The sequence below is a fragment of the Canis lupus genome, chromosome 13, assembly GCF_011100685.1.
Source record: "Canis lupus familiaris isolate Mischka breed German Shepherd chromosome 13, alternate assembly UU_Cfam_GSD_1.0, whole genome shotgun sequence".
Lineage (NCBI taxonomy): Eukaryota > Metazoa > Chordata > Mammalia > Carnivora > Canidae > Canis > Canis lupus.
Window position 1 is genome coordinate 5,564,291 of NC_049234.1, and position 26,819 is coordinate 5,591,109.

At 35.7% G+C, this 26,819-nt stretch overlaps 1 protein-coding gene and 1 pseudogene across 44 annotated transcripts in view; one reads left to right on the forward strand and one right to left on the reverse strand.

Moving 5' to 3' along the window:
- Window positions 1–26,819, forward strand: part of RIMS2 (regulating synaptic membrane exocytosis 2) — a 591,823-nt gene that overhangs the window by 499,588 nt on the left and 65,416 nt on the right. For 24 of the 44 annotated variants that reach the window (XM_038555311.1, XM_038555266.1, XM_038555308.1 and 21 more), the window contains one exon: window positions 1,289–1,530. The exons of the other annotated variants lie outside the window; for them this stretch is intronic. In XM_038555311.1, the coding sequence (XP_038411239.1) occupies window positions 1,289–1,530 (242 nt within the window). The remainder of the gene's footprint in view (window positions 1–1,288; window positions 1,531–26,819) is intronic. 44 annotated transcript variants of the gene reach the window in all.
- The window catches only part of LOC102154253, a 35,917-nt pseudogene continuing 33,759 nt past the window's right edge, over window positions 24,662–26,819 (reverse strand).

Sequence of the window (26,819 nt, forward strand, 5' to 3'; positions counted from 1 at the left end):
TCAGTCGTGATCTCAGGATCTTGGGATGGAGCCCCACGTTACCATTACCGGGACTCCCTACTCAGCAGGGAGTCTGCTTCTGCCTCTGCCTTCCCCTCTCCCCCCAACTCAGAATCTCTTTCTCTCTCTCTCAAATAAATATATAAAATCTTTTAAAAATATTTCTAATGTTCCTTGATTTTTTCCTTTGCTCCTATAATTATGTGTTATTCACTCATATTATCAGAACCAAATTAAAGCAGAAATTGACTCTAATCCTGAGTCAAAATGATATGTAAATAATTTTTCCTATTCCTGCAAAGCAAGCACTCTTTCAGGTTTGGGGTGCCAACTGGATAGCTTGCTTCCAGATTCTTCAACCCCCTTACAACTTCCTACCACATTCCAGTGATCACAGAAAAATCAAAGGTCCTGTCTTCAATGACTCCTGTTGGCAGTGTTAGTCTACTGACTACTGCCAAGGGGTGTAATCAGTAATCACTGCTAACACTGTCAATGGGAGTAATCAGCTGATCAGTAATTGTCATCAGTAATCAGTAATCGTTAATCGGCTTACATGCTTCATTGAGACATTGATTGCTTTCTGACCATATTGCCTAGAAAACCGACAATGAGTTTTCCTTCTTTCAAATGAATGCCAGAGGGAAATCTTTTTCTTTACTTTTGGAATATAGACATCAATAAACATGAAATTATGTTAAGTGAAATACTTTATTTTTAAATCAAAACTAACGGAAACATCAATGTCTTTTAGAAAATTTAATTATTATTAGATAAATCTTACGAGACAAAACTTATTTTGAAGGGCCACTGTTAGCAGTGGATGCTGTAATCTGTGCTATTTTTTTGGAGTATTTTCCCACTCATGTAATTTTTTTTTTTTTTTGAAGGCAATATTAAAGAAAACTAGATAGAGGAGGACGTTTTTGGAGCGTCTTCCTTTGTTATACAGCTGCTTTACAGCATCTCTGCACTCGCAGGACAGGATATTATCCTAAATAAGCCCTACTGATTTTTGGTGAATATTTTTTTCCCTCCGTGGCCACGCAAACTGGTGCCTTCTCTGACAGCAGAAGTGAAATCATGAGCATGGGTTTTCATCGCTGCGTTAGGTTGACCCTGAACATTCAGTAAAGCCCATTCAAGACCATGGTACTTGAAAATGTGTAAATGTAAACCCTCGCGATACGTCCTGTTCGTGATTTCACGGAATGTGTCATCTAAAACCCGTTTTCTGTCTCTTCCTCTCCACTCTGGTCCTCACTCTTAACGATGCATCGGCCTACAGTGTCTTTACATCCAAAATGCAAAGCAGACAAATGGGCGTCTCCGGGAAGAACATGGCTAAAAGCACCAGCATCAGTGGAGACATGTGCTCGCTGGAGAAGGCGGACGGCAGCCAGTCCGACACGGCGGTGGGTGCCCTGGGCACCAGCGGCAAAAAGCGGCGCTCTAGCATTGGCGCCAAGATGGTGGCCATTGTTGGCCTGTCCCGGAAGAGTCGCAGCGCTTCCCAGCTCAGCCAGACGGGTAGGCCTCTCTGTGTTACTTTGGACTTCCTACTTGAGTTGGCGTTAAAATACGCATCCTTTTCTCTTGCTCGTTCTATTGCAGTACTTAATGGAAGGTGCCATGTTCCAGAGAGACAGGGGGTGGTCATCTAGTTAACCTCTCTGAAAAATAAAACGAGAACTTTGTTTTCCAGTGACACGTGAACGTGCTTTGCAGTGGACCGTGGCCCCTGTTCTTGGGATGCGCAGAGTGTCTGTCCTCCTCAGGGAGGAGTGCAGCTGCGGTAGCCCGGATTGCCCGCTGCTGACACTTTTGTAAAGATCTGATCTGTGAGATATTTGCTTTCTTTAGGTTCCTCAAGAGGGAACCAGCCAAATTAATTTTCATTCTCAGCAAGTTACCGTGGTGAAGATGACACCTCAGATTTTGTGTGAATAATATAGTTCTTTTATTGCTGACAGCCTAAATTCTTTTTCAGTTCGTAAGCAGCGTTTACCAGTAGTATCAATTTTCTTATTGCAGTTTTTATTTTCCTGTTAAAACTTCATGTAGCAATATTCTCCAGCAGCAGAGATGGAGGAGTTTTCTGCTGATAGTGAAGATATTCAAAGCTTTGCTACTTTAAAATTCAGTTTCTAAATCACATCTGCAAAAATAAATTAGATACAGCACTCCTACTCCTACTCAGAAAAGCCACAGTTAGCAATTAAGAAATTTGTGAGTCAAAGCGTTGTCTTTTCAAATGGTTGTTGATAATTAAATATTAAATCCTTGGTATCTTGGAAATAATAACATATCTTCTACTTAACAAACAAACAAAAGCATATAATAGTGTTTCTTTTACAGCAAAGAGATTATAGGCAAATGGGTGAATTCTTATTTATGTTTGAATTACTAGGGTTCTTGCACACAGAAATCAGGACAAAAATCTGCAACACAAAAGAATTTGAGGATACATTAATTCCTGGGCCCAACTAATCTTGTTTTTAATCTAACTATAACAGCAATTCTGGAATTTAAGCCTTAAATAATAATATTATATTGAAACAGTGATTTGATGGCTTTCGCTATATGGTGGTTGTATGCTTAATATGACTATTGATAGGAATTTTTCATTTGGTGTTTTAAAGTGTTATTTTACATTTTAATATACAAATAAAAATTTAATTCGTGGACATAGAGATCGTATTTCAATGATTTTTTTAAATCGACAGTATTTATCCATAATTAGCTATTCTATACTTACATGATAGATGTTGACCTTTTGAACTTGAGATTTTTTAATATTTCTCTAGAAATTAGAACTTCATTGCATTTTTCCCTTAAAACTTACAAATATCTGTAAGCCAAAAACTGTTCCAAAAATAAAGCCTAAAAATTAGAAAATGAAGAACCTAAAACAGACATTCATAAGTTTATATACGTTAGAGAATATATGGTGTTAAACTAAATAATTATTTCCGCTTGTTAGGGTTTTTTGATAAATATTGGACACCTACTATGTGCCAGGGGCATGGAGAACAAAGGTGGTATTTATCATTGTAAAAATAAACATCACTGCGCTATTATGGATTTTCAGACAAGACTACTTACCTACTAAAGAGTAGAAAACTCGGCAAAATAGGATCTTTCTAAAGAATAGTGACATTTTTCTGGGTGATAACATAGCAATCACATGTAAACAATAATTGGCAAAAGGGAAACCATTTATAAAGGTCTGTTGACCAGTACACGTGGCAGCTAAGTCATCTCTGTCTTCTGCCCTGTTATTTTGCATGTTCCTTTGCTTGTTAAGTGGAAACTCGCCTTTAAAGTCAACATTTCTAAAGATTAAATATGACTTACTAGGCATTGTAACTTAGCAGAAAACACATAGAAATCATAAGGAGACTCGGATTCTATTGCTTACTCTGAGTTATAGAAGATAATCAAATATGACCTCTTTAAAAACCTGACTACTCTGAATCATAGACTGTTCATCTCAGAAATGAAAGTGACACCTCCTGCTCTAACAAGGTTTTTATAAAGACGGTGTTTTAAAATTTATAAGAAGATGCTTTGAAAACTTAAAATCACTTTGTGGTATAAGATATCAATAGTCAATTCAGCCTCACAGGGAATCAAGAGCTCTGTTTTAAACATGTTGATTTTGAGATGCCTGTTTAGACATGTCAGCACAGTTGTTATAAGATTAGTTAGATAATGAGTCTAGAGACTCAGGTCAAGACTGAAGATATAATTTGGGAATGGTCAGCAGGTAGTATTTAAAGCCACGGCACTAGATAAGATTATTTAAGGTGGCTTGAATCAAGAAGAAAATTAAAGAGTGAGCTCTATGATATTCCAACATTGAAAAACCAGGAGAGAATTCATCAAAGAAGCCCTAAGAAAGAGCAGCCTCTAAAAAAAGAGAGAGAGAGAGAAAGAGAAGGGAAGAGAAGGAAAGAATATGGTACCTTGGTCACCAAAGGAACCATTTTAAGAAAGACGATCAGCATGTCAGGTAAGATGACAACCAAGAATTAACCGTTGGATTTGGCAAGATGAGGAATTTGGTAAACCTTGACCAACCTTGCAGTTGTGGTCAAGGCATTATGGGAGCAGGTCAAAGAAAATGGGAGGTAAAGTAGAGTCCGTCAGAATGATATCAAGAATGAAAATAAAAACATCTGATACTTATTGAGCACTTTTATGTGCTGGCATTATTCTGAGCGCTTGACATGTCAATTATTTAAACCTCACAATAATGTTATGAAGCAAGAATTAATGACTACTATGCTCATTTTACCGAAGAGAAACCAGTGAGCAAAAGGGAATAACTTTCCCAAGATTACCCAAGTAGTGAAGGGTAGAGGTTGGGATTTGAATCCAGGCAGCATGGATCTGGAGACTTTACTCTTCTTCGTCTAGTTACAGTCTAGACCAGCATGGTTCAATACAACTTTTGGCAATGTGGACAATTTTCTGTATCTGCGCTAAGTTTGTGCTAGCTACACATGGCTGTTGGACATTTGAAAAAGGGCTACTGTGATAGAGTAATTGTATTCTTTTTTTTTACATTTTTTTAAATTACTTTAAATTTGAATAAGCACATATGACTAGTGGCTATTGATTTGGATAGTACTGATAGAAACATCTCTTTCTAGGATTTTTTATTACAAAAAGGAAACAGAAATAGAACTGTAGCTTGCAGGAAATGAAGTCAAAAAAGAGTTTTGTTATTTTAATGACAGATGGGATACTCATGAAAAGAACTGAGTAGGTGACAGACTTTGGACTCAGAGCTAAAGTGAAGGTCAGCTTCCATGGCCTGTGGTCATTCAGGAATCTGTGCTCTTTTCATCTTGTAGTAATTTCTAAGCCGATGTAGGACTTTACATTTATTTACTCTAATTGTAACACTTTATAATCATTTACTTATTTGTCTATTTCCTGGCTAGTCTGTTTTTCTTATATTACGTGTCTTTCTCCATGTCTGGCATAGCTTCAAATATAGTGATCTTCAATGAAAAGCTCATGTACTTCTTTCACTGCATGATTCAGTTCTCTAGGGAAATAGAAAGAAAATTATAGAACTTATTTTTATTTTTTAATCTAAAAGACAAGAAGTTAGGCATTGCTAATATTTAGTAACCTCACCCTTGTGTTCTTGGTTGGGCTGGACGTCAGATGGCCAGTGTTGTGTGCCTTTCTGGAGGGGTTAGTTTAGTTAGCCACCAGAAAATGGGCAAGTGACTTAAAACGATCACTGAAATGAAACTGCTGATGAAATGAAACGTGAATATTGCAATTGTGCAAACAAGGTAGACCTGAAACTTTATTCCTACTCAAGCTCTTCATCAGCCACTGATGAATAGATATGGTGACTCTCTAGGACCTGACAAGAAGCTCACTGAAAAACTCTAAGTTATTGAGAAGATTCATGAAATATAGATTACATCCACTATTATTAACAATGAACCCCTTACCCTACCTTTGTACTTTATATGGTCTATGGTACGTCTTTGTGAAGTTTCTTTTCCAACTATGACATTCAAAGTGAGTATGAGAAAAGTGAATTTGGAAGCAGACCTTCAAATTGCTCACCAGCAGCCACATAATGTCAGCTGCTGTAATATATAAACCTTGAAAACTTAATGCAAAAGAATTGTATCTGTTGGGCAAAAACATTAGTCCAATGCAATTATTCCCAGTGGGCTAGTGGCCTTCACTGTGGCCAATCAGGGTTGGAGGTGGTTTTCATCTTATGACTTTACCCTCTTCTGGGAACGTGGAGCACTCTCTCTATTCAGCCAGCACACAGCAGCTCTTCAGGGGCAAGGATTGGAAATAGTAAAGTCACTTGTGCTTGTATTCCGTTGGCTATAGCTCAGTCACAAGGCTCATGCTGGAAAACAGGAAGCTGAGGAAAGTAGTCTAAGAAGTGCTCAGGAGAAAGAAGAAGCAAGTTTAATGAGCATACCAATATTTTAAAAAATTATAATGTGCATCACTTCAGACATTTTTTCTGAGAACATAAAGTCTTACTTTATCATTAAAAATAATGATTTACAAGTATTTGTTGCATTTTAATCTTTTAGAATATTTGTGTTTTATATGTTATAAAAGTATTATAGAATGTGTATTATTTATAAATAGGTTTTTTACTGAAATAGAGATGATATTTTAAAAGATTTAAAACAACTGGTCTAGTATATGTAATTCCAAAAAGTTTAAAACCATTATTCTAGTATTCTAGTTCTGAGTGCTGAATCCACAGGTCTATTAAAAAACATCATAATCATGAAGAATAACAGAAATGTTAAATACTAGTGTCGCCTTTTCATGTTATTAGAAATCTCAAACTTACATTTTAAGCATTTTCAAAAAGAATGTGCTTTTAAACCTAAATTTAGTATATTTCTCACTTTTTTCTTTTTTTAAGATTTTATTTATTCATGAGAGACGCAGAGAGAGACACAGGCAGAGGGAGAAGCAGGCTCCATGCAGGGAGCCCGACATGAGACTCGATCCCAGGTCTCCTGGATCAGGCCCTGGGCTAAAGGCAGCGCTAAACCGCTGAGCCACCTGGGCTGCCCTATTTCTCACTTTTTAAATGATGTTTTAGCACTTATTATACTTTTGGCCATTATTAAGTAAAGTATTGATAGTTATGCCGCTGTTCTTTGGTACTAAGTTCCAGTGGTTTAAGTATAATAGATAACATAAAGTATTTCATGTAAGTGAAAGCTCTTTTGAGCATATTATGAACTGTGGCAAAGTATTTCTATAGCAAACTGGAATGAGCAAGTAGCTAAGAAAAGTAGTTTTACTGTTAATGGAGATTAATTTTTCTTAGATTTGGATTGAATTTTATATCATTTGTTCTAAAAATAAAACTTATTTTTTTAAATTGCAGTAAAATATACATAACATAAACTTTACTACCTTAATAGTTTTCAGATGTACAGTGAAGTGACAATAAGTACCTTCACATTATTTTACAACATCCACATATCTCCAGAATGCTTTTCATCTTGCAAAGTGAAACTCTGTATCCATTAAACAACTCCCCATGACCATTCTATTTTCAGTCTCTGAATTTGACTACTGTGGGTACCTTATATAAATGGAATCATACAGTAGTTGTCCTTTTGTGACTTAGTTATTTCACTTACCATAATGTCCTTAAGACTCATTTATGCTGTAAGCATGTGTCAGAATTTATTTCCTTTTTAAGGCTAAATAATATTTCTCATGGTATGTATACACCACATTTTGTTCATCTGTCAATGGATATTTGGGTTGTTTCCACCTGTTAGCAGTTGTGAATAATGCTGCTATGAAGAACATGGATGTAAAAATATCTCTTCAAGATCCTACTTTCAATTCTTTGAGGCACATACCCACAGTGGAACTGCTGGATCTTATGGTAATTCTATTTTTAATCTTGTGAGGAACTGCCATTGTGTTTTCCATAGCAGCTGCACCGTTTGACATTCCTACCAGCAGTACACAAGAGTTCTGCTTTCTCTGCATCCCTGCCAACACTTGTTATTTTTTGATAATAGCCGTCCTAATGGCTGTGAGGTGGCATTTCATTGTAGTTTAGATTTGCATTTCCCTCATGATTAGTGATATTAAGCTTCTTTTCATGTGTTTATTGGCCATTTGTATATCTTCTTTGGAGAAATGCCTATTCAAGTATTTTGTCCATTTCCTAACTGGGTTGTTTTGTTCTTATTTTTGAGTTGAAAAAAAAATTTATAAAAGAAAAATATAAGCCTGTTTTTCAGATCCTTGAGGGTTATCTCTGTATTAATAACATGTAGTATTATTATTATTTATTTGTATTTTTCTGAATCCCAATAGGCGTATAAGTTCCTTGAGGGGAGGAACTATATCTCATGCATTTTAATATCTCTGATACCTACAGTTATAGCTGATGTCTACTAAAGACTCAGTATTTTTTGGAATGAATGAATGCATAATTGATCTTTGTATGAAAGAAAAGGTAACATAAAACTGTGTTCCCCATATCCATTTATATCTACAAATGCAAATTATCGTGCATTATCCTTTCTCAACCTAAAGATTACACTCATAATCAAATTATTCAACATTTACTAATGAATTCTTATGGTATTTTAATCATTTCCCTAAAGTACAAATGTTTATTCATCTCCAAACATTTCTTATCAACTACATTATTTGCAAGGAAGGCATTTTGTTAGGCCCTATGGAAGGCAAAACTTGACAAAGCATAGTCCCTACTCCTTTGTAGCTTTTATACTGAAGGATCTTTAAATCTACTAGAATAAATGAGTTTTAGGCTTGAGGAAATATAAAACAAGGTAGAATGCAAAAAGGACAAACAAGAGAAACAAAGGATATCCCGTAAGATGGGGTAGCAGAGTGAAGAAAATAGATTAGAGAGTTTTAGAGTTGAAATCCCAGCTCTGCTATGGACAAGTTACCTAACCTCTCTCAACTTCCCCTTACTTGGCTGCAAAAATGATGGACTCTATCTTCCTACCTTATGAGGTTGTTATGAGCACTTGTGAGAGCACTTGAAATAGTTTCTGACATATACGAAGTTCTTTATAAAATGCAGCTACTACTCTTAATACTATTATAGTACCCTTAGGGTAGCAATGGAAATGACCACTTCCAACACTGATGCCAAGGTAGCATCTAAGCCTTCAATTAGGGATAATGTTTAAACTGTGAAGATGCTGGGAACAGGGATAGACATGGGCAACAGTAGACCCAGAGATATGGAAATGCTGTTTACATATGAGCTGAGCAGAGAGTATTTGACACATAATGGGAGATGAGACTGGCAATGGAGTTTGGGACCAGATAAGAAAGAACTTAGTGTCAGGCCAGGGAGTTAGAGCCATAGAATTGGCAATAGGAAGCTATTGTAGGATTTGGAATATGGTCATGACAATCAGAGCTAGAACGATGTTGTCAATAAGAAAGTCTAGAGATCAAGAATAGGAGACAGATTTAGTAAGACAGTTTAGAGCAGAGATGATGAGGGTCTGATCAATGGTGTATTAAGTTTTCTACTGCTGCCATAACAAATTACCACAAATTTAGCAACTTAGTGCAGATTTACCAATCTGTCAGAAATTTGGGTGAGTTTGGCCAGTTTCTTGCTCTGTGTCTCACAAGACCAAAACCAAAGTGTCATCAAGGCTGAGCTTTTATTTGAAGGGTGAAGGGAAGAGCACATTTCCAAGTTCATTCAGGTTGTTGGCAGAATTCAATGCCTAGCCTTCGAAGGACTGAGATCCCTTCTTTGATGCATGACCTCTATCATTTTCAAGCTAACAATGGCATGTTAAATATTTCTTGTCCTTCTAATGTCTCCAGATACCCATTCTGCTGCATTTCTTGTCCCCTCCAGCTAGAGAAAATTCTCTTCTTTAAAAGAATAAATAACTAGATTGGTCCAACTCAGATGATCCAGAATAATATCCCTGTTAAAATGTCTTTGCAGATTACCTTTTGCCATGTAGCGTAACATATTTAGAGAGCCCAAAAAACAGTGTATGGACATCTTTGGGGACCCTTATGCCTACCACAAATGATAACAGTAGAAGGAGATGGAAAGGTGGAGGGATTCAAGAAATATTGTAGATATGTTTTATAAAAAAATATCATTTTCTTTCTGGGAGTAAAGTAAAATAGACAAAATGTTAATCTTTGCAGTTTATACTCTCTGACCAGAATGCAAAACAGCTATAAAGAATATAGACTTTTTAAAGTAAAAAATTCAGAAAATAACTTACTGTTATTAAAGGCATCATTAACAATAGCATGAATTTGTTCATTTTAATTTTCAAAACCTTAGATATATGCATTATCATTCCCATTTGACATATCAGAAAACTGAGACTGAGAAGTTTCATTCATGGTAGATCCATTACAAAGCTGGTACTCTTTATGTAACTTCACTGTTGCTAAAAGTATGTTTTTATAATTAGTTCTTTTCATATCATTAGAAGGGAAAATTTTTTCTTTTCAAAATAAAAATTCTCAGGGAACTATTTGAATTCACTATAGGTTTTAATTTAATTGAACATAATTTTAAGATGTGAACAAAGGCCTAGGAAGTGTAAATAACGAAATCATAAAGAGTTTAATTGTAAGCTGAGAAGTACAAACTAAGGAAAAGAAGTCTTTTAATTTTATTAAAAGTAAATGTTTTAAGTTTTTTAAGCATGAGAGTATAAACAGAAATGACATTTTCAGGTAAAGGCCATTTTTAGTGAATTTCCCATACACTCTGCATAGGTATATGGAGCTACTAGGGTTTGTTTGTTTTTTTCCAAGTGAATCCCATTCCTTTTACCTACTAGGAAAATTTCCATAGACAGTTGCAGATATTTGTTGGAAATTTAATAGCGCCCTAGGTAAGTAGTATAAAATTCTACTAGGAGTAAAGTTAGCTACTTTTTCCAACTAATAGAAAAGTGTAGGAATGTTGACTCATTGTCCCCTTGGGCTTTGAAAGCTATTTTATATTGCAGACATTGTGGAAGGAAAACACCGAGGTAGAATCCATCTTTGCTCTCTGAGGCTGCTCTACCTGGAAAAATCCTTCTTTTTATTATAAGATTTTTTTTTTCTAAACTGACACTCTTACTACCTTAGAATATGTTAACCTTATATTGTTATTCAGTAAATTATTACTGAATTTCTGCTCCACGGCAGTCACCATGGTATGTAGTAAATGAAATCCTCTTTGTATGGTATTTGGTATTTATGTTCCAGAGGGAGAGACAGGCCCTAACAACAACAACTAAATAATTAGTCAAAATTCCAAAGCTTGCTTTGATGGAAAAGTACCAGGTGGCATGAAAGTACATCATAGCACATAACTAACCTAGTCTGGCTCATCTTTCTGCCCATCCCAGCTCTTACCAAATACTTTGCACATAGTAGAGTTTCAACAAATGGTGGTTGAATGGTATAAAATGGTATAAAACGTTAATGGTAGAAAATGTTACACTGACCTTCTGTCTTTGTGTTTGGTTTGTTTGGCAATCTCTGCATTGTGAGTGTGGTCCACAAATCTCCTGGGGGAGGTATGTGGTCAGTGTGTTTGTATGTTTTCTGTTAAAAACAAATGAAAGTCAAATGACCTTTGGAAAAGAGATTTAAGGGGCAGCCTGGGTGGCTCAGCGGTTTAGTGCCTCCTTCACCCCAGGGCATGATCCTGGAGACCCGGGATTGAGTTCCACTTCAGGCTCCTTGCATGGGGCCTGCTTCTCCCTCTGCCTGTGTCTCTGCCTCTCTCTCTCTTTCTCTTCCTCTCTCTCTCTCTCTCTCTCTCTGACTCTCATGAATAAATAAATAAAATTTAAAAAAAAAGGAAAAGAGATTTAAAAACGTTATAGGTTCTGAATTCGGATACTATGCATACAATGAGAGAGAGAAACAGTAGGTTCTAGCTTTTTAGAAGTATGCCTGATGTTGAGATAGTGGGAAAATTAATCTCGTATAGCCTTAGGCAATAAAGTTCTCCATCAATATAAAAATGTAATTTCTGTAATGAAAACCACAAAGAGTGGTTTTCTTTCTCGTTTTGTTTTTCTCCTGGTATCTGAGGATTCATTGCTTTTCACTGGAAGCTTCATTATCACTTAGAAAATGAGAGTAGGACAAGAGCTAATGAGAAGTCTGAGATAAGGTGGGGACATAATCTGAGGAGGAAGTTGATGGTAAGGCAATACATAATGCAGAAATCGAAAGGTGTAAAGATACAGAAATAATCACAGAAAACCACCAGAGAACCCCCAGCGGGCTGTGCTCATAACTGAGGCATTTCTACAACATCTTCCAACCAGAACCTTCTTTCCAAAGGAAGTATAGTGGCAAGAGGTAGGAAGTCAGTGGCCACCAGCGTCTTTTCATATGCCTTCTAGTCCCACTGATATTTGAAATATCAATTGAGATATTGCTTGTCCCCTTTTGTTTTCTCCCTCCTTCTGCCAGCAGTCATTTTATCCTGGAATTATACATATCTATGTCAAAGGGAAAATGGATGACCAAAGGTTTCTGACTTGCTATCAACCGCACTGAGTTCCTCTTTATTTAACCAGTCAGTTGTGAAATTTTCTTAATGGAAATGATGGTAAGATAGAGTTCTACTTCACTATGTTAAAGTAGATTTCTTACAAAAAAAAAAAAAACAGACTATTTAAGAATCAGTGTTCATGGGCAGCCCTGGTGGCTCAGCGGTTTAGCGCTGCCTTCAGCCCAGGGTGTGATCCTGGAGACCCCGGATCGAGTCCCACGTCAGGCTCCCTGGATGGAGCCTGCTTCTCCCTCTGCCTGTGTCTCTGCCTCTCTCTCTCTCTCTCTGTCTCTCTCTGTGTCTCTCGTGAATAAATAAATTCTTAAAAAAAAAAAAAAAAAGAATCTGTGTTCATTTGACTTATTTGAAAAGTTCTCCCCCCCAAAATTAAGAAAATAAAAATAGCTTTAGGGATGCCTGGTGGCTCAGTTGGTTAAACATGGGACTCTTGATTTTGGCTCAGGTCATGACCTCAAAGTCATGAGACTGAGCCCCGCATGGGGCTCCACACTCAGGGGGGAGTCTGCTTGAGATTCTTTCCCTCTCTCTCTGCCCTTCCCCCTGCTCGTGCTTGCTCTCTCTCTCTCTCTCTCTCTAAAATAAATAAATCCTAAAAATATCTAGTTTTACACAATGAAATATATAGTTTTATGCAAATGAAAATACTGTGCATTCCAAACAAAGTAGTAGATGAAATTAACCATAAGAAAGATGGTACTGGGATGCCTGGGTGGCTCAGCGGTTGAGCGTCTGCCTTTGGCTCAGGGCATGATCCCGGGGTCCCAGGATCGAGTCCCACATCAGGCTCCCTGCATGAAGCCTGCTTCTCCCTATGCCTATGTCTCTGCCTCTCTCTCTGTGTGTGTATCTCACGTGAATAAAGAAATAAATCTTTAAAAAATAAGTAAATAAATTTTAAAGATCTTTATTATTTTTTTTATTTTAAAGATCTTTAAAAAGAGAGAACTAGATAAGGTCAGTTAGTTTTAATCTTTATCTTCTTGGTCTTTTATGGTTGCTCATTCTTTATGTGTTCTTGGTATAATTTGTTTTTTGTTCTTAAAATAGTATCCATTGAGTTTTTTTTTTTTTTAAGATTTTGAATTTCAGTCTATTTCCAATGAGATATTTTAATTTAGTATGGTCAGTTAAAATTCCATTGAATTTAAATATTGCTTAAATTTTTAACTAGACTATCAGACAAGAAATGAGCACTTTTTAAAAAAATATAAATTTAAGAAACTCAGTCACTATGACTAACTGTGCTTCCAATAAAGAAAATGTGTTGTGCAGGCATAGTCCATACTATGGAAAAATTTTACACATCACATGCTCAGCCTCAAAAAGTGTAAGATATTATCAGAGCTGATATGTTAGGTAACACATAAATAGCACACAATGCTGTAAGATTTCTGAAAGGTCCTTCAGACTGGAATCGGATTTTGAATGGCTTCTAGGGAGATTTGTGTTTCAAGCCAGAATTTGAAGACTTAGTAACATCTCAATTAAATCAAAGAGGTGAGCATGTTGGGCATAGGAAACTTGAGTGCCATAGAGTGAGTTCAGGAGCACAAAGTATGAGTCAAAGAGAGATCAGTGACCTAATTTGACTAAAGAATTGATCTTCATACTTTCTTCTAAGTAATTTGGGAACCTTTTAATATTTAGAAGAGTTAGACAGTACAACCCCTAAGTATATTCAGGGGGAGTATGGCATGCTGAAGGAACTAAGCTATGCTGCTGTGCCTGAAGCATAGAGAAGAACAGATGGACTTGAGGCATAAAGCTGGAGAGTTGGGCTGAGGACAGATCATGGAATATCTCAAAAGTTATGTTCAGGAAATTGGATTTTATCCTAAAATTATTGACAATTATGCCACAGGGAGAACACCTAGAGGCAGAAAGATGCTGCTGGAGCTTTGTGGTGATCTTTCAAAAGAGGGTTGTGGTCTGGACTGCCAGGTAGTAATGGGGGGATGAGGATGGATCTGGTAGGACCAGATGGTCAGTAAGAGGAGAAGGGGAGAGAGGAATCAAAGCTAATTTCTGAATGCCTGGCTTGATTAACTGGGTAGACAAGTGTTTTGCTATTTACTGAAACGGGAATCAGATGAGGAGCAATGAGAATCACAGGGTTACTTTGACGAATACAAATATGTATTAATATTTGCAATGTGCCAGTTACGATAACAAGTGCTTTATATACATTATCTTAAGTGCATTGCCTAATTTAACTCTTATTAAATACTAGCTTTTAAGATGTGAAGAAGGCCAGATGATTAAGGAGGACATAAATGTTAGAAGTTGGATGTACCAGCCAGAGAAGCAAAGGGGAAAAAGCCCTAGTTCAGGGGCTGGAAAACTATGGACCAAATGGAGCTTGCTGCTATTATTTTTTTAATATATAAATATATTTTTATTTGATAAAGTTTTATTGGAACACAACCAAGTTCATTTGTTTATGTTTTATCTATAGTTACTTTTGTGCTACAGTGGCTCAGTTAAGAGGTTGCCGGAGAAAACCATATGACCCACAAAGCCTAATATACTCACCATCTGGCCCTTTACAGACAAAGTTTGCCAAGTCCTATTCAAGCTTGATTCAGGTGAGGATACAAATACGATTTTACCCTCCAGGATAAGAAATATCTTTTTGTTTGAACATGAAGGGAGGGAAGTAATTGAATATATGAGAGAGGAAATGACTAAGTGTGAAAATAGACACTCAAATATATTATTGGATAATTTTTGCATCTCAAAATATTAAATGTCACTTAGTCCAGGCAAGCTTTTACCTCATACATAATTTTCAGTTCTGTCTAAACTCCAGAAGTTCTCTACTATAGCTAAACTGATTCCATCAAGGTTATCTAGTCAAGAAGCTTTGCTCCACTGTTGTGAGAGACTGAGGTTTTCTACCAAAGTAGCCTTGACATTTTGTCAGTGTCCATACATTTGCTATCTAGCACATTTATTGTGCTCTGTATAAAATGACAGTTGTCCTGTTTACCACCTCTGCTTTGGGTTCACTGAACAATGCTTACTGTCACTTTTGGTTTTCTTGTTTTATTTTTAATATAACATGAGCATTTAAGTTTATAAAACAAGTGCAACAAACTTAATATTCATAAGTTAAAAGAAAAAAATCTTTGCAGTCAGTGTTCATGATCACTTCTCCACCATATCCAGAATGCTATTGGAAGACCTTTGTTTCTTACCCTGTAACCAGAATTTTGGATTGTCATTGAGATTTCAGCAGTCTTTGAGAAAAATGATGCAGTCCTGGTGGTTAGGCCATGAACAGTTTGTACTGTTCTTTGTGGATAATTTTAGATTAATGTTGACTACTACTGTTTATTTTAATGAATATCAGGTTATGTTAGTGAAGTAATATTCAAGTTTTTTATTGTGAATTTAGTCACAGGAGTTTCTATAAAGTTATGCAACAAAACTTTTAGTTAAAACAAAGAAAAAAATTACAAACTATTGATTTCTCAAAATCTTTACTACTATAGCTTTTCTGATTTTTTAAATTGAATCTGATTCTAGAACTTAGGAGTCTCGTGGTCTAGAGACAATGGGTAACATCAAAAGAACCTACTGTACACATGAAACTAATATAACACTGTACAGTAACAATACTGGAATTAAAATCAAAAACTTTTTTTTAAAAAAAAGTCTTATCCATGACTAAGAAGTTTGGAAAAAAGCAATAGAATAAGTCAGCCTCTTGGGCTAGTTAAGAATAGGTTTCCTGAAATTGGGGAGGAAGATTAAGTGGCAAGTTGAGAGTTTCTGGGCTTAGAAAGGCACATAGGGCTAAAAATATATATATATTCTTGTTATCTTTTTATTTACTGTTATATTCGTTGAGGAGAGAGTGCTTTTTTTCCTTTAGCCAAAAGAAATAGAAGTTGCAACAGGAGAATACTGGACATTTCCTGGATCACCAGCCACTTCATTAACTCTCCAATCCCCATATTTGCTCTTTGAAGGATGGATTATGATCCCTACTCTTCATTGCTTTTGTAAGGAAATGGAAAGAAAGAATAGAAGGAAGAGTAATGGGGGAAGAGGAAGGAGAGAAAACAATAAATTCTTTGAGCAAGTCCTAAAGCTAAAAGATGTGTTGTTTGCTAAAATTTCATTGTTTTAACAAGGACATTTCAGTAACTTTTGTACAGTAATTTTGTGGAACAAACACAGAGACTTCTGTTCACATTACTGGTAACTAAATTCCCCCAAAACACATAGAAACCTATTTTTCATGAAAGATGGATTTTGAAGAACAGAAATACTGGGAGAAAGAACAAGAAGAGAAAAGTGCACCATCATTCATCATATAAAGCTCTCACACCAAGAAGTTCTTACTGTAAAAATTGAAGGAATACCAACATCTGAAGCATAAGTGAGCAGGCCCAGTAATCTCTAGAGATCTGTGGTATGACTTCTAAAGGTGGCCAGTCACTGGTGGGTATTCCCTTCTTTCATTCTTCTTTCCCCCAAAGAACAAAAGAACTGAGCCAAGCTGCATGCTCCTCTTTATTCCAGGACAGGCATGAAATCTGGAGCTATGTTCCAAAACCAGTCCAGCTTCTTGGGATGGCAAATTTATGTTCTCTTTCTGTGTCTCTTTGTTTCTTTCTCTTTCTCTGATACTGTTCAATCTACAGTTCCATCAGAGGCAGAAATCTCAAGAGTTCTTGGCCACTTTGTTTCATATCTGTTAGTCGCACTTCCCTACATCTGTGCTATCTTGAATTGATCCCTGGCAACATTTATTTCCTTACTTTTGGCTTCTTGGCTAGTAGATTCATGGCCTTGCCTATTATCTTCAGCTCTCTAACTCTGGCCTCTTTTCCTGTCTTCCATTCTAAATTAATCTAAAAAAACTAAAGTAATATGTAGAAACTAAAAGTTTCTCTTCCAGGTATAGTAACACACTAAATCAAGAACAATGTAAAAAACTCCTCTGGCGCTGGGTGTTATGCTATATGTTGGCAAATCGAACTCCAATAAAAAAATATACCAAAAAAATGAAATAAAAGGGCAAAGAAACAGAATTAAAATTTTAAAAAGGGAAAACTCCTCTGATTGTAATATAACCTTGACTGCCTACCACCCCTGTCACTACCACCACCACCATCATCATTCTTGCCAGTTTGTTTCTGTGTCATTAGTCCTGGCATGGCTTTAGGTCACAGTGAGCATAGTTCATTCTCTTAGACTTTAATTCTGGTGCCTGAAGCTGTCATTTTACTTATTCCTTCCTCCTTGCTTAGTAAAATCATTGACCTTGTTTTCATTGTAAGTGTAATAGTATCTCCATAGCTCTAGAGATACATGCCTTTCCATAATGAAGAAGAGACAGATAAACGTTATATAATCATTTTCTTTTTAAAGAGAGAAATTAAACAGAAATAATTGAATGACCATCATATTACTTCCACGAAGCTTTCTCAATATTTCTGTACTATATGGAAGTTCTGTATACCTCTCAGCTTATATCTGAAGAGGACAAATAGCACATGGTTATGTATTGCTCCTATTTTATCATTAGTAACCATTACAAATATTTACTTACTAAAAGCAATATGGCTATTTGACATATGTAAGAAATATGACAAATTCAACAAACAAATTTATATTGAAATATGGAAGGCCAATATACACATATGCATGGAACAGTTCTATAAGTGAGTCAACTATAATATGTTTAAATATAATTTACTATAATTATTAATAATATACTATAATTTGCATTTAAAAGATACTTTTTTTGAAAACTAGAATTAAAAAAAAACTTAAAAAAAAAAAGAAAACTAGAATTATTTTTCTCATTTAATAGAAAAAGACAGGTGTAAGATCACTTGTGATCTTATAAGTGATTTTCTTGAGGTCTTATAGTAATATTAATAATGAAGCAAAGATACAACCTAATTCATTGTTTAATAGTATGATTGTGCTGTGTCTGTACTAGGAAATTTTCTTTTTATTTATTTATTCATTTTGAAAGATTTTAAGTAATCTCTACACCCAATGTGGGGCTCAAACTTATAACACTGAGATCAGTACTTGTATGATCTACCAACTGAGCCAGCCAGGCACCACAGAAGTTTTCTTTTTAAATTCATAGCTATATTCTACATAGTAGCTATTTTCATAGAGGATATGTTAGGATGGAAATTTTATATACCTTATATATAATACCTTTACTTTTTTCAGAACTAAGCTAACTCCTTCCTTAATAAGATCTCAAATATATGCTTAATAATTTCTAGCTTTTATATGTCACTCAAGATTTAGTGCTACTGAAAATTTCCCTATCATAAATGATTATAAAGGTAAAATAAATGTAAATGTTTCAAGGCAATCTCTTCAAATTAGCCACACAGGCAAAGAAGGAAGAATCACACATTGTGTGCCTAGATACAAGGTAGCAACAGACCAAGGCAAAGTGGTTTTTAGTAATAATGTCTCCATAATACATTTTCCTTTGGGCCTTGCTTTCTTGGTTCTAGGCTTAAAGGCAGATACCAAAGCTGCAGATAGGAATTCTTTTTTTTTTTTTTTTCAGATAGGAATTCTTATGTCTGATAAGTAATAACAGACTGCAGCAAGCAGTACTTAGTAGTGTCTCCATAAGGCATTTCTTTTTGGACCTCATTATTCATTTTCAAGATTTTCTTAGCTAAACTCTCATTTCTTTTATTGAAGTAGAGTCCACACCCTACTTCATTAGTTTCAGGAGTACAACATAGTGATTCCACATCCCTATTTTACAGTATGCTCACCACAAGTGTAACTGCCTTGTGTCCTCATACAATGCTATTACAATACCATTGACTGTATTCCCTATGCTCTACCTTTCATCCTGTGACTTATTTATCCCATAACTGAAGGCCTGTACCTCTCACTCCCTTTTATCCATTTTGCCCATCCCCCCACCATCATCCCCTCTGGCAATCATGTTTGTTCTCTATGAGTCTTTTTCTGCTTATTGCGTGTTTTGTTTTTTAGATTCCGTATATAAGTAAAATCATTTGGTATTTGTCTTTCTCTGACTTATTTCACTCAGCATAATATCCTCTAGGTCCATTCTTGTTGTTGCAAATGACAAGATCTCATTCTTTTTTTAATGCCCGAGTGCCATAAAATATATTCCATCCATTGGAATATATGTATTCCAGTATATACACACACATTCCGTTGTGTGTATATACCATATCTTTTTTATCCATTCATCTGTCAACAGGTTTTCCTCCATTATCTTGGCTATTGTAAATACAATAAACACAGGAGTATGTATATCATTTCAAATTAGTGTTTTCATTTTCTTTGGCTCAATATCCAGTAGTGGAATTACTGAATCATTTGATAACATTATTTTTAATTTTTTTAAAGATTACTTATTTATTTATTTGACAGAGAGAGCACACATGCACAAACAGGGGAGCAGCAGGCAGAGACAGAGGGAGAAGCAGGTGCCCCACTCAGCAAGGAGCAGATGCAGGGCTTGATAGAACCTCAGGATCATGACCTGGAGCCTAAGACAGACAGACACATATCCAAATGAGCCACCCAGGCACCTCCATACTGTTTTCCATAGTGGCTGCACCACGTTCTCATTCCTACTAAAAGGCTTCCTTTTTCTCCACATTCTCACACACACTTGTCATTTCTTTTTTTTATACTAGCCATTCTGACAAATGAGAGGTCATATCATGAGATATCTTTGTAGTTTTGATTTGTGTTTCCCTGAGGATGAGTGATGTTGAGTGTCTTTTCATGTGTCTGTTGGCCATCTGTATGTTTTCTTTGGAAAAATGTCTATTCAGGTCCTCTGTCCATTTTTAATTGGATTATCTGGGGGTTTTGCTGTTGAGTCGTATAAATTCTTTATATATTTTGGATATTGATTCCTAATGGATATATCATTTGCAAATATCTTCTCCCATTCAGTAGGTTGCTTTTTTGTTTTGTTGATGGTTTTCTCTGCTGTGCAGTTTTTTATTTTGGTAAAGTCCCAATAGTTTATTTTTGCTTTTGTTTTCCTTGCCTCAGGAGACCTATCTAGAAAAATGTTGCTCCAGCTGATGTCAGAGATCGTTGCCTGTGTTTTCTTCTAGAAATTGTTCTTTTTTTCCCCCTCTGTAAGCTGTAAAGTTAAAATTGCATCAAAATGTGGACTAATTTGAGAATTGGCGTCTTTGTAATATCAATTCTTCCTACTCAGATTCCTAGTAAGTCTCTCTATTGATTTAGGCCTTTCTTTCTGTTCTTCAGTTATATTTCATAATTCTCATCCTATATCTTTTGGACATAATTTGTTAATTTTATTCCTAGATATTTTGCAACTTGCATCACTATAGTAAATACCATATTTTTTTCAATCACATTTTCTAACTGGTTATTTTTGGTATTTACTTACTGCAATCATTAATTTAAATTGTATGTTTAATATTCCGTCAGGCCACCTTACTGAACTCTGATTAATTCCACCAGTTTTCCCTTTACATTTTTAAAATACAACCCTAAATCTTCTGAAAATAGTAAGATACCTGCTTCCTCTAAGTGTACTTTCAAGGTGCATCTGTTCTGATTTATTACAGATTAGTTGGAGCCGTGGCTTGAGATAGGTTCTGAAATGATGTTGCATTTGTTCCCTGCTCCTTTAGAAAATGGCTCTCTACAATGCGCTGCTTTTTTAAAAAGGGAGGGAGGAGAGGAAGCAATTCTTTTTCCTTCCTAACCCCAAGTCTATATTATATAAGTAGTGTCAAATAAAGCAAAGTTAAGTTTTCATTTGTAGTGTATCCTCCGTAGTCCTTTGAAGCGTAAACTTTAATCTATGATTCATTGCTTTTTAAGGTCACTGGACTGTTTAATGTATTGATATGACATTGGGGCTGTTGCCAATCTAAGATCTATTTCTAGTTACCAATATTTTCAAAAACATGAAAAAGTAAATTTTTAAAATGAATTAACAAAATGACAGGAACAAGGGCAAAGTAATCAGAAGCAATATTTAGTAAGAGCTGCTAGGCCTCTGGCATTCTAACCTTTCTCATTTACGTGTGTTACTGGTTGGGACGCCTGGATGGCTTAGCGATTGAGCATCTGCCTTCTGTCAGGGTGTGATCCTGGAGTCCTGGGATGAGTCCCGCATCCGGCTCCCTGCATGGAGCCTGCTTCTCCCTCTGCCTATGTCTCTGCCTCTCTCAATCTCTCTGTCTCTCTCTCTCTCTCTCTCGAATAAGTAAAATCTAAAAAAAAAAAAAAAAAAAAAGGTTAAAAAAATAAATGTGTTACTGGTTAAAAATGGGCAATATCAGACATTGTAAAGATGGAAAATTGTTTCACCAAAAGTGACATTTCTCAAAGTGTATCCCACAAAGCAATAGACCTTTGGATATCAACAGATATTAAGGAGAAAGATAGGATTTCATGGTCAAGTAGAGAAAATGTAGGTTAAACAGTTTTTTGTTTCAACGTTTTAAATTTGAGTATGATTGGGATGCCTGGGTGGCTCAGTGGTTGAACGTCCTGCCTTTGGCTCAGGTCATGATCTTGGGGTCCTGGGATCAAGTGCTACATAGGGCTCCCTGCAGGGAGCCTGCTCCTCTCTCTATGTCTCTGCCTCTTTCTGTGTGTCTCTCATGAATAAATAAATAAAATCCTTAAAAAAAATTTTGAGTATGATTGACACACAATGTTACATCATTCCAGGTGTACAACATAGTGATTTCACATCTCTATACCTTATGCTATGCTCACCACAAATGTAGCTGCCATCTTTCACCATACAGTGTCATTATAATATCATTGACTATGTTGGATTTGGATTTTTTTCTAAATGCAGGACTTCATCAAGCCCTTTGTTATGTTTATGTGCTTTGTGACTTTTCAAAAGAAAGATAAAACGTGTAGTTTCCTGGCTTGCTTTGACCAAGTAACCTTTTGTCTGTGAAGCATATCTTAGAATCAGTATTCCTGGGAAAACACCTAAACATCCTCAAACTTAAATAGCAGCATGTGTTTTTAGAGAATCAGAGTTAGAGGAAGTAGACAAAAAACTTTTCTCTATTTAAATAGTTTTATATCTCTGGTTGCAGTTTTCATTAAATGGGTGACAAAGGATGAACTTGACCTTCTTAGCTGTTTTACATATCCCTGCTCCAGTCTTTAACTGAATCATGAAGACACCCTTTAGAACTAGTTCTGTGGTGAGCTAAGAGGTGTAGGAAGAAGAAAGATGTCAATGATGGAGAAATGAAGTCAGGTGGAATAAAGCTGTGGTGATCTAACCAGAGGTGAATTGACTTAATCTAAGCTATGGAATAAATGAGACTTGTAGATTTGAAACACATTGTGATGGTAAAACATAGTATGACTCTTGTGGTTATTTTCAAATGTCCCAGATGTTGTTTATGTAGAACTAGGGGATTAACTTAAAGGACATAGAGGAAGATTTATGCATAGATAATGAAGGCTGCAGCTACCAAAGACAGCAATCTAGAAGATAAAAGAAAAAGATTACTTACTTACAAAATAAGATTATTGATATACATATTAGGGTAAATGATATTGGCAAAGAGTCAAATAAGTCAAATAAGACTCTGAGATTTAGTTTAGACAAATTTATCAGAAAGAAATGTGAACCACATCTATAAATTTTAATTTTCCAGCAACCCTATTTAAAAAACTAAAAAGGAAACAAGTGAAATTCATTGTAGTAATATATTTTATTTAATCTATTCAAAATATTATTTCAGTGTAATCAATACAAATTATTAATGAGATATTTTATATTCAATTTTCTGTACCAAGTGTTTGAATTTTATATTTGCAGTACATTTTTTTTAAAGATTTTATTTATTTATTAATGAGAGACAGAGAGAGAGAGGCAGAGACACAGGCAGAGGGAGAAGCAAGCTCCATGCAGGGAGCCCGACGTGGGACTTGATCCCGGATCTCCAGGATCAGGCTCTGGGCTGAAGGCAGTGCTAAACTGCTGAGCCACCCGGGCCGCCCCTGTTTGTAGTACATTTTGGATTCAGAGCAGCCACATTTCAAATTCTCAGTCAGCACGTGTGGCTTGTGCCACACGGGACAGCGTAGATTTAGCCCCTGGCACTCTGCAGATGTGCATCTTGAGCTTTGGCTTCCTTATCTATACATGAAGATAAGATCCATTTCAAGGGGCTACTATAAGGATCAAAATATAAAATGTATGTGAGGATACTTTGTAAATTATTTACAAATAAGGATGAGTATTTCCTTACTTGTCATGGCACACTTGGAGCTGTTCTATAGATGCAACTAAAAGTGCGTTTTTCCTGTAAGCATCAGAAAAAATGAACTCAATGAAGGCATTAACAATGAATCCATGAAAAGATAGAAGTAACTACAGTTTTTACCCCATATTGCAAGTTATTTTGCTGCTCTACATTCTATTCTGTCTGATGGAGTGCAGCTAAACAAAATAAACACTTTCATGTGCTACCTTTCCAAAGAATTAAATTATCAAAAGATTGTTTTCATGGAAGAGCTGATACATTTTTTATCTAATTATTTAATTCTCTACCCCTTATTTGGCTACCAAGAAGTTAAAAATAAGTTTGAAATTCAACTATAACAATTAAGTCGGACCTGGGCAGCTCTGGTGACCCAGCAGTTTAGCACCGCCTTCAGCCCAAGGTGTGATCCTGGAGACCCAGGATCGAGTCCCACATCGGCCTCCCTACATGGAGCCTGCTTCTCCCTCTGCCTGTGTCTCTGCCTCTCTCTCTCTCTCTCTCTGTCTCTCATAAATAAATAAATAAAACCTAAAAAAAAAAAAGACTTTAAAAAAAAAGTTGGACTTAAAGTAGTGTATTTCTACTCATTTACATTTCATTATTTTTCCTTTTTTTCTACTTTATTTTACCATTATTTTTTCTGCTTATTCTTATTTAGTAGTAAAACTATTAATACAAATAAAACCAGGGACGCCTGAATGGCTCAGCGGTTGAGTGCCTGTCTTTGGCTCAGGGCGTGATCCCCGTCCCAGGATCAAGTCCCACATCGGGCCTCCTGGGGGGGCCTGCTTCTCCCTCTACCTATGTCTCTGCCTCTCTCTGTGTCTTTCATGAATAAATAAGTAAAATCTTTTTTAAAAAAAAATTAAAATATTAAAAAACCTAAAACCAAAGGTTGAGCTATTTTACAGTTTTTTTTTTTTACAATATACTGCCATTGAGAATCTTTAATCAAATTTCATCAAAGATTACCAGCCGTATTACATGCCATGATTAGCTTTCTATAAACAACTTTGCTTTCTGTGTACAAATCAGCATCAGTGAAATAAAAAATAAAACCGTTTCCTAGGCCAAGAATTTTATTAACTTTGTTTCAAACTTTATTCCCAGGCTCCTTCAGCTTATATAGCTGCAAAGAATGTATAAGCAAAAACTGGAAAGAGTTGCTGGGTCCAAGGAGCTTGGGCTTAAAAATATTAGATATCTAGATTTTATCAGATCCATGAACCAAATGTTAAAAAGCAATCATAATATAAAATAGCAGCTCCCAGTAACTTCTTCAAGTTTTATCTTCTTCAGATGTTGACTCAATTTGGTTTGCTCCATTCTTGGAAGCTTCATCAAAATTCTTTGCAAGATTGGGAACTTCATCATCATCCTCCTCTCTCGTAGCAAGTGATGCTTTTCCATCTACAGATTGTGTAGGCAGAGCATCTGCAGTCTTCTTAAAACTAGTCAGATTGTCTACACCAAGGTGGTTTAAGATGCTGAGAAGCATTTCTCTCAGCTGCTTTGCCTCAGCATGACCTGTGATGGTCCAAGTGTTGGCTGCTAGCGATGCCTGAACTTCAGGATTGTTGAAGTGGGTCACTGATCCCTTGGCTTGTGAACATATTCACTTCTTCAACACCAGAAATATTGTTTACCCCTAATTTCTTTAAGAAGAACTGAAGTTTTTATCATCTGCTGTAGTCGTTCTATGAACCATCTTCTTCTGGCAAGCAGTTCCTTTCCCACCAATGAGCACTTGCGCTTGCAGTTTGGTGAGTCTCTCCTGGTTCATGATAGTTTCTTTCATCTTGGAGTGGAAAAGGGCCCATGCACAGGGGAATAGGGTTGGCACTCAGGGGACCCCAGGAGGACCAACTGACGCACACACACACACACACACACACACACACATACACACACACGGGGACACAAGACAGCAGCTCTATTTTACAGATTTTTAAGATTAATAAGATTGACATTGAAATTAGATAACTGACTTATCATTCACACCAGAAAGCAAAAGTTCCAGAAGACCAGAAAAAAAAAAAAAATGATCACTATTTTGATAATAAACTATTTTTTTAAAGAGAAAAAATTTAGTTATCAAGGAATATAGAGCTGACATTGTTTAAAAAATGCTATACTTATTCCTTTAACCAAATTAAATCCTGAACAGCTCATCAGAATATAAAAGAATACGATTCTGTTGGGGAGATCCACAAGTTTTACCATAACTAGGTAATGAGATATAATTAAATTTGTAGTCTATTTTTGATAGTCTCATTAATTCTATGTATTTTCACCATTGTACTATTAGGGAAAGCAGAAAGTAGGCACAGATATAAAAGAATAGATATGTTTTGTAGTCTAGAGTTAAAAACTGTGACATCAACATACTTTTGGCAAAGCTTCCTATAATACTTGATATAGTCTTACATTATGGAGAACTACAAGGAGAAAACTGTTGCTTTAATTGGCATTGAAGTACCTTTTTTTGGTATAGATATGATCTATACAGATTATGAAAACATGGGAAATTTCTTTAAGAAAAGAGGAAGTGGTTCGCTACCTAAGTCATAACTTATATTCTACCTCAGTCATGTAGTTTTTAAAAACAGGTCATCTCTGCACAAGAGACAAACAGGGTAGCAGTGCTATGATGTGAAATTTAGGCACCGAGTATTCCTGGGGCCCTGTGTTTTCTCAGAGTCTACATTCTCCTTAGATTGCTCATACTAAATTAGGTTATATGCTTCACAAGTTCAAAGACTTTATCTTCTCTATAAATTATCATGCTTAAAGCATCTACATTCAACCTCCCATATAATTATTTTTTATATAATTGGAGTTAGTAGTCACCCAGCTAAATTAAAAACTGCTAGAGAGAAAGCACCATTTATTATAACTCTTTTACCTACTTCATGATACAAAGACAGTATAGATTAGTGTGAAAGATTTTTCTTGCTTGATATCAAGTATCATCTTGATAGTATCAAGATGAAAACTCTCACTGGCTACATTTCTGTGATTTCTCTTTCAATCTCTGGATTTGGAACTGTTTTTAGACAGATCAATGAAATTTTCAGTGGTTATTAGTAGTTGCTATTGAATGACTTTTTATTTTATTTTCTTTGGGTTAATTCTAAAAAATCGGTAAAAATATAAGATAATGCAATGTACTTCTTAGAAATCCTAGTAAATCAGAGATTGATTTGTGGAAATAATAATGAACAAGTCAAATGAGATTCATTTACCCCTTTTAAAAAGTACTATGTTTAGCAAATCTTTAAGTATATATATACATATATATGCATCATGCTAAGGAGTCAGATTCTAGCAAAACTTTAAAATAGAAAAGAAAAAAAATAGAAAAGTCATGGTCTATGGAATGGTTTTTTGTTTTACTCCTCTTTTTCTGGTTATACCAGTAGTACTAGCAAACATCT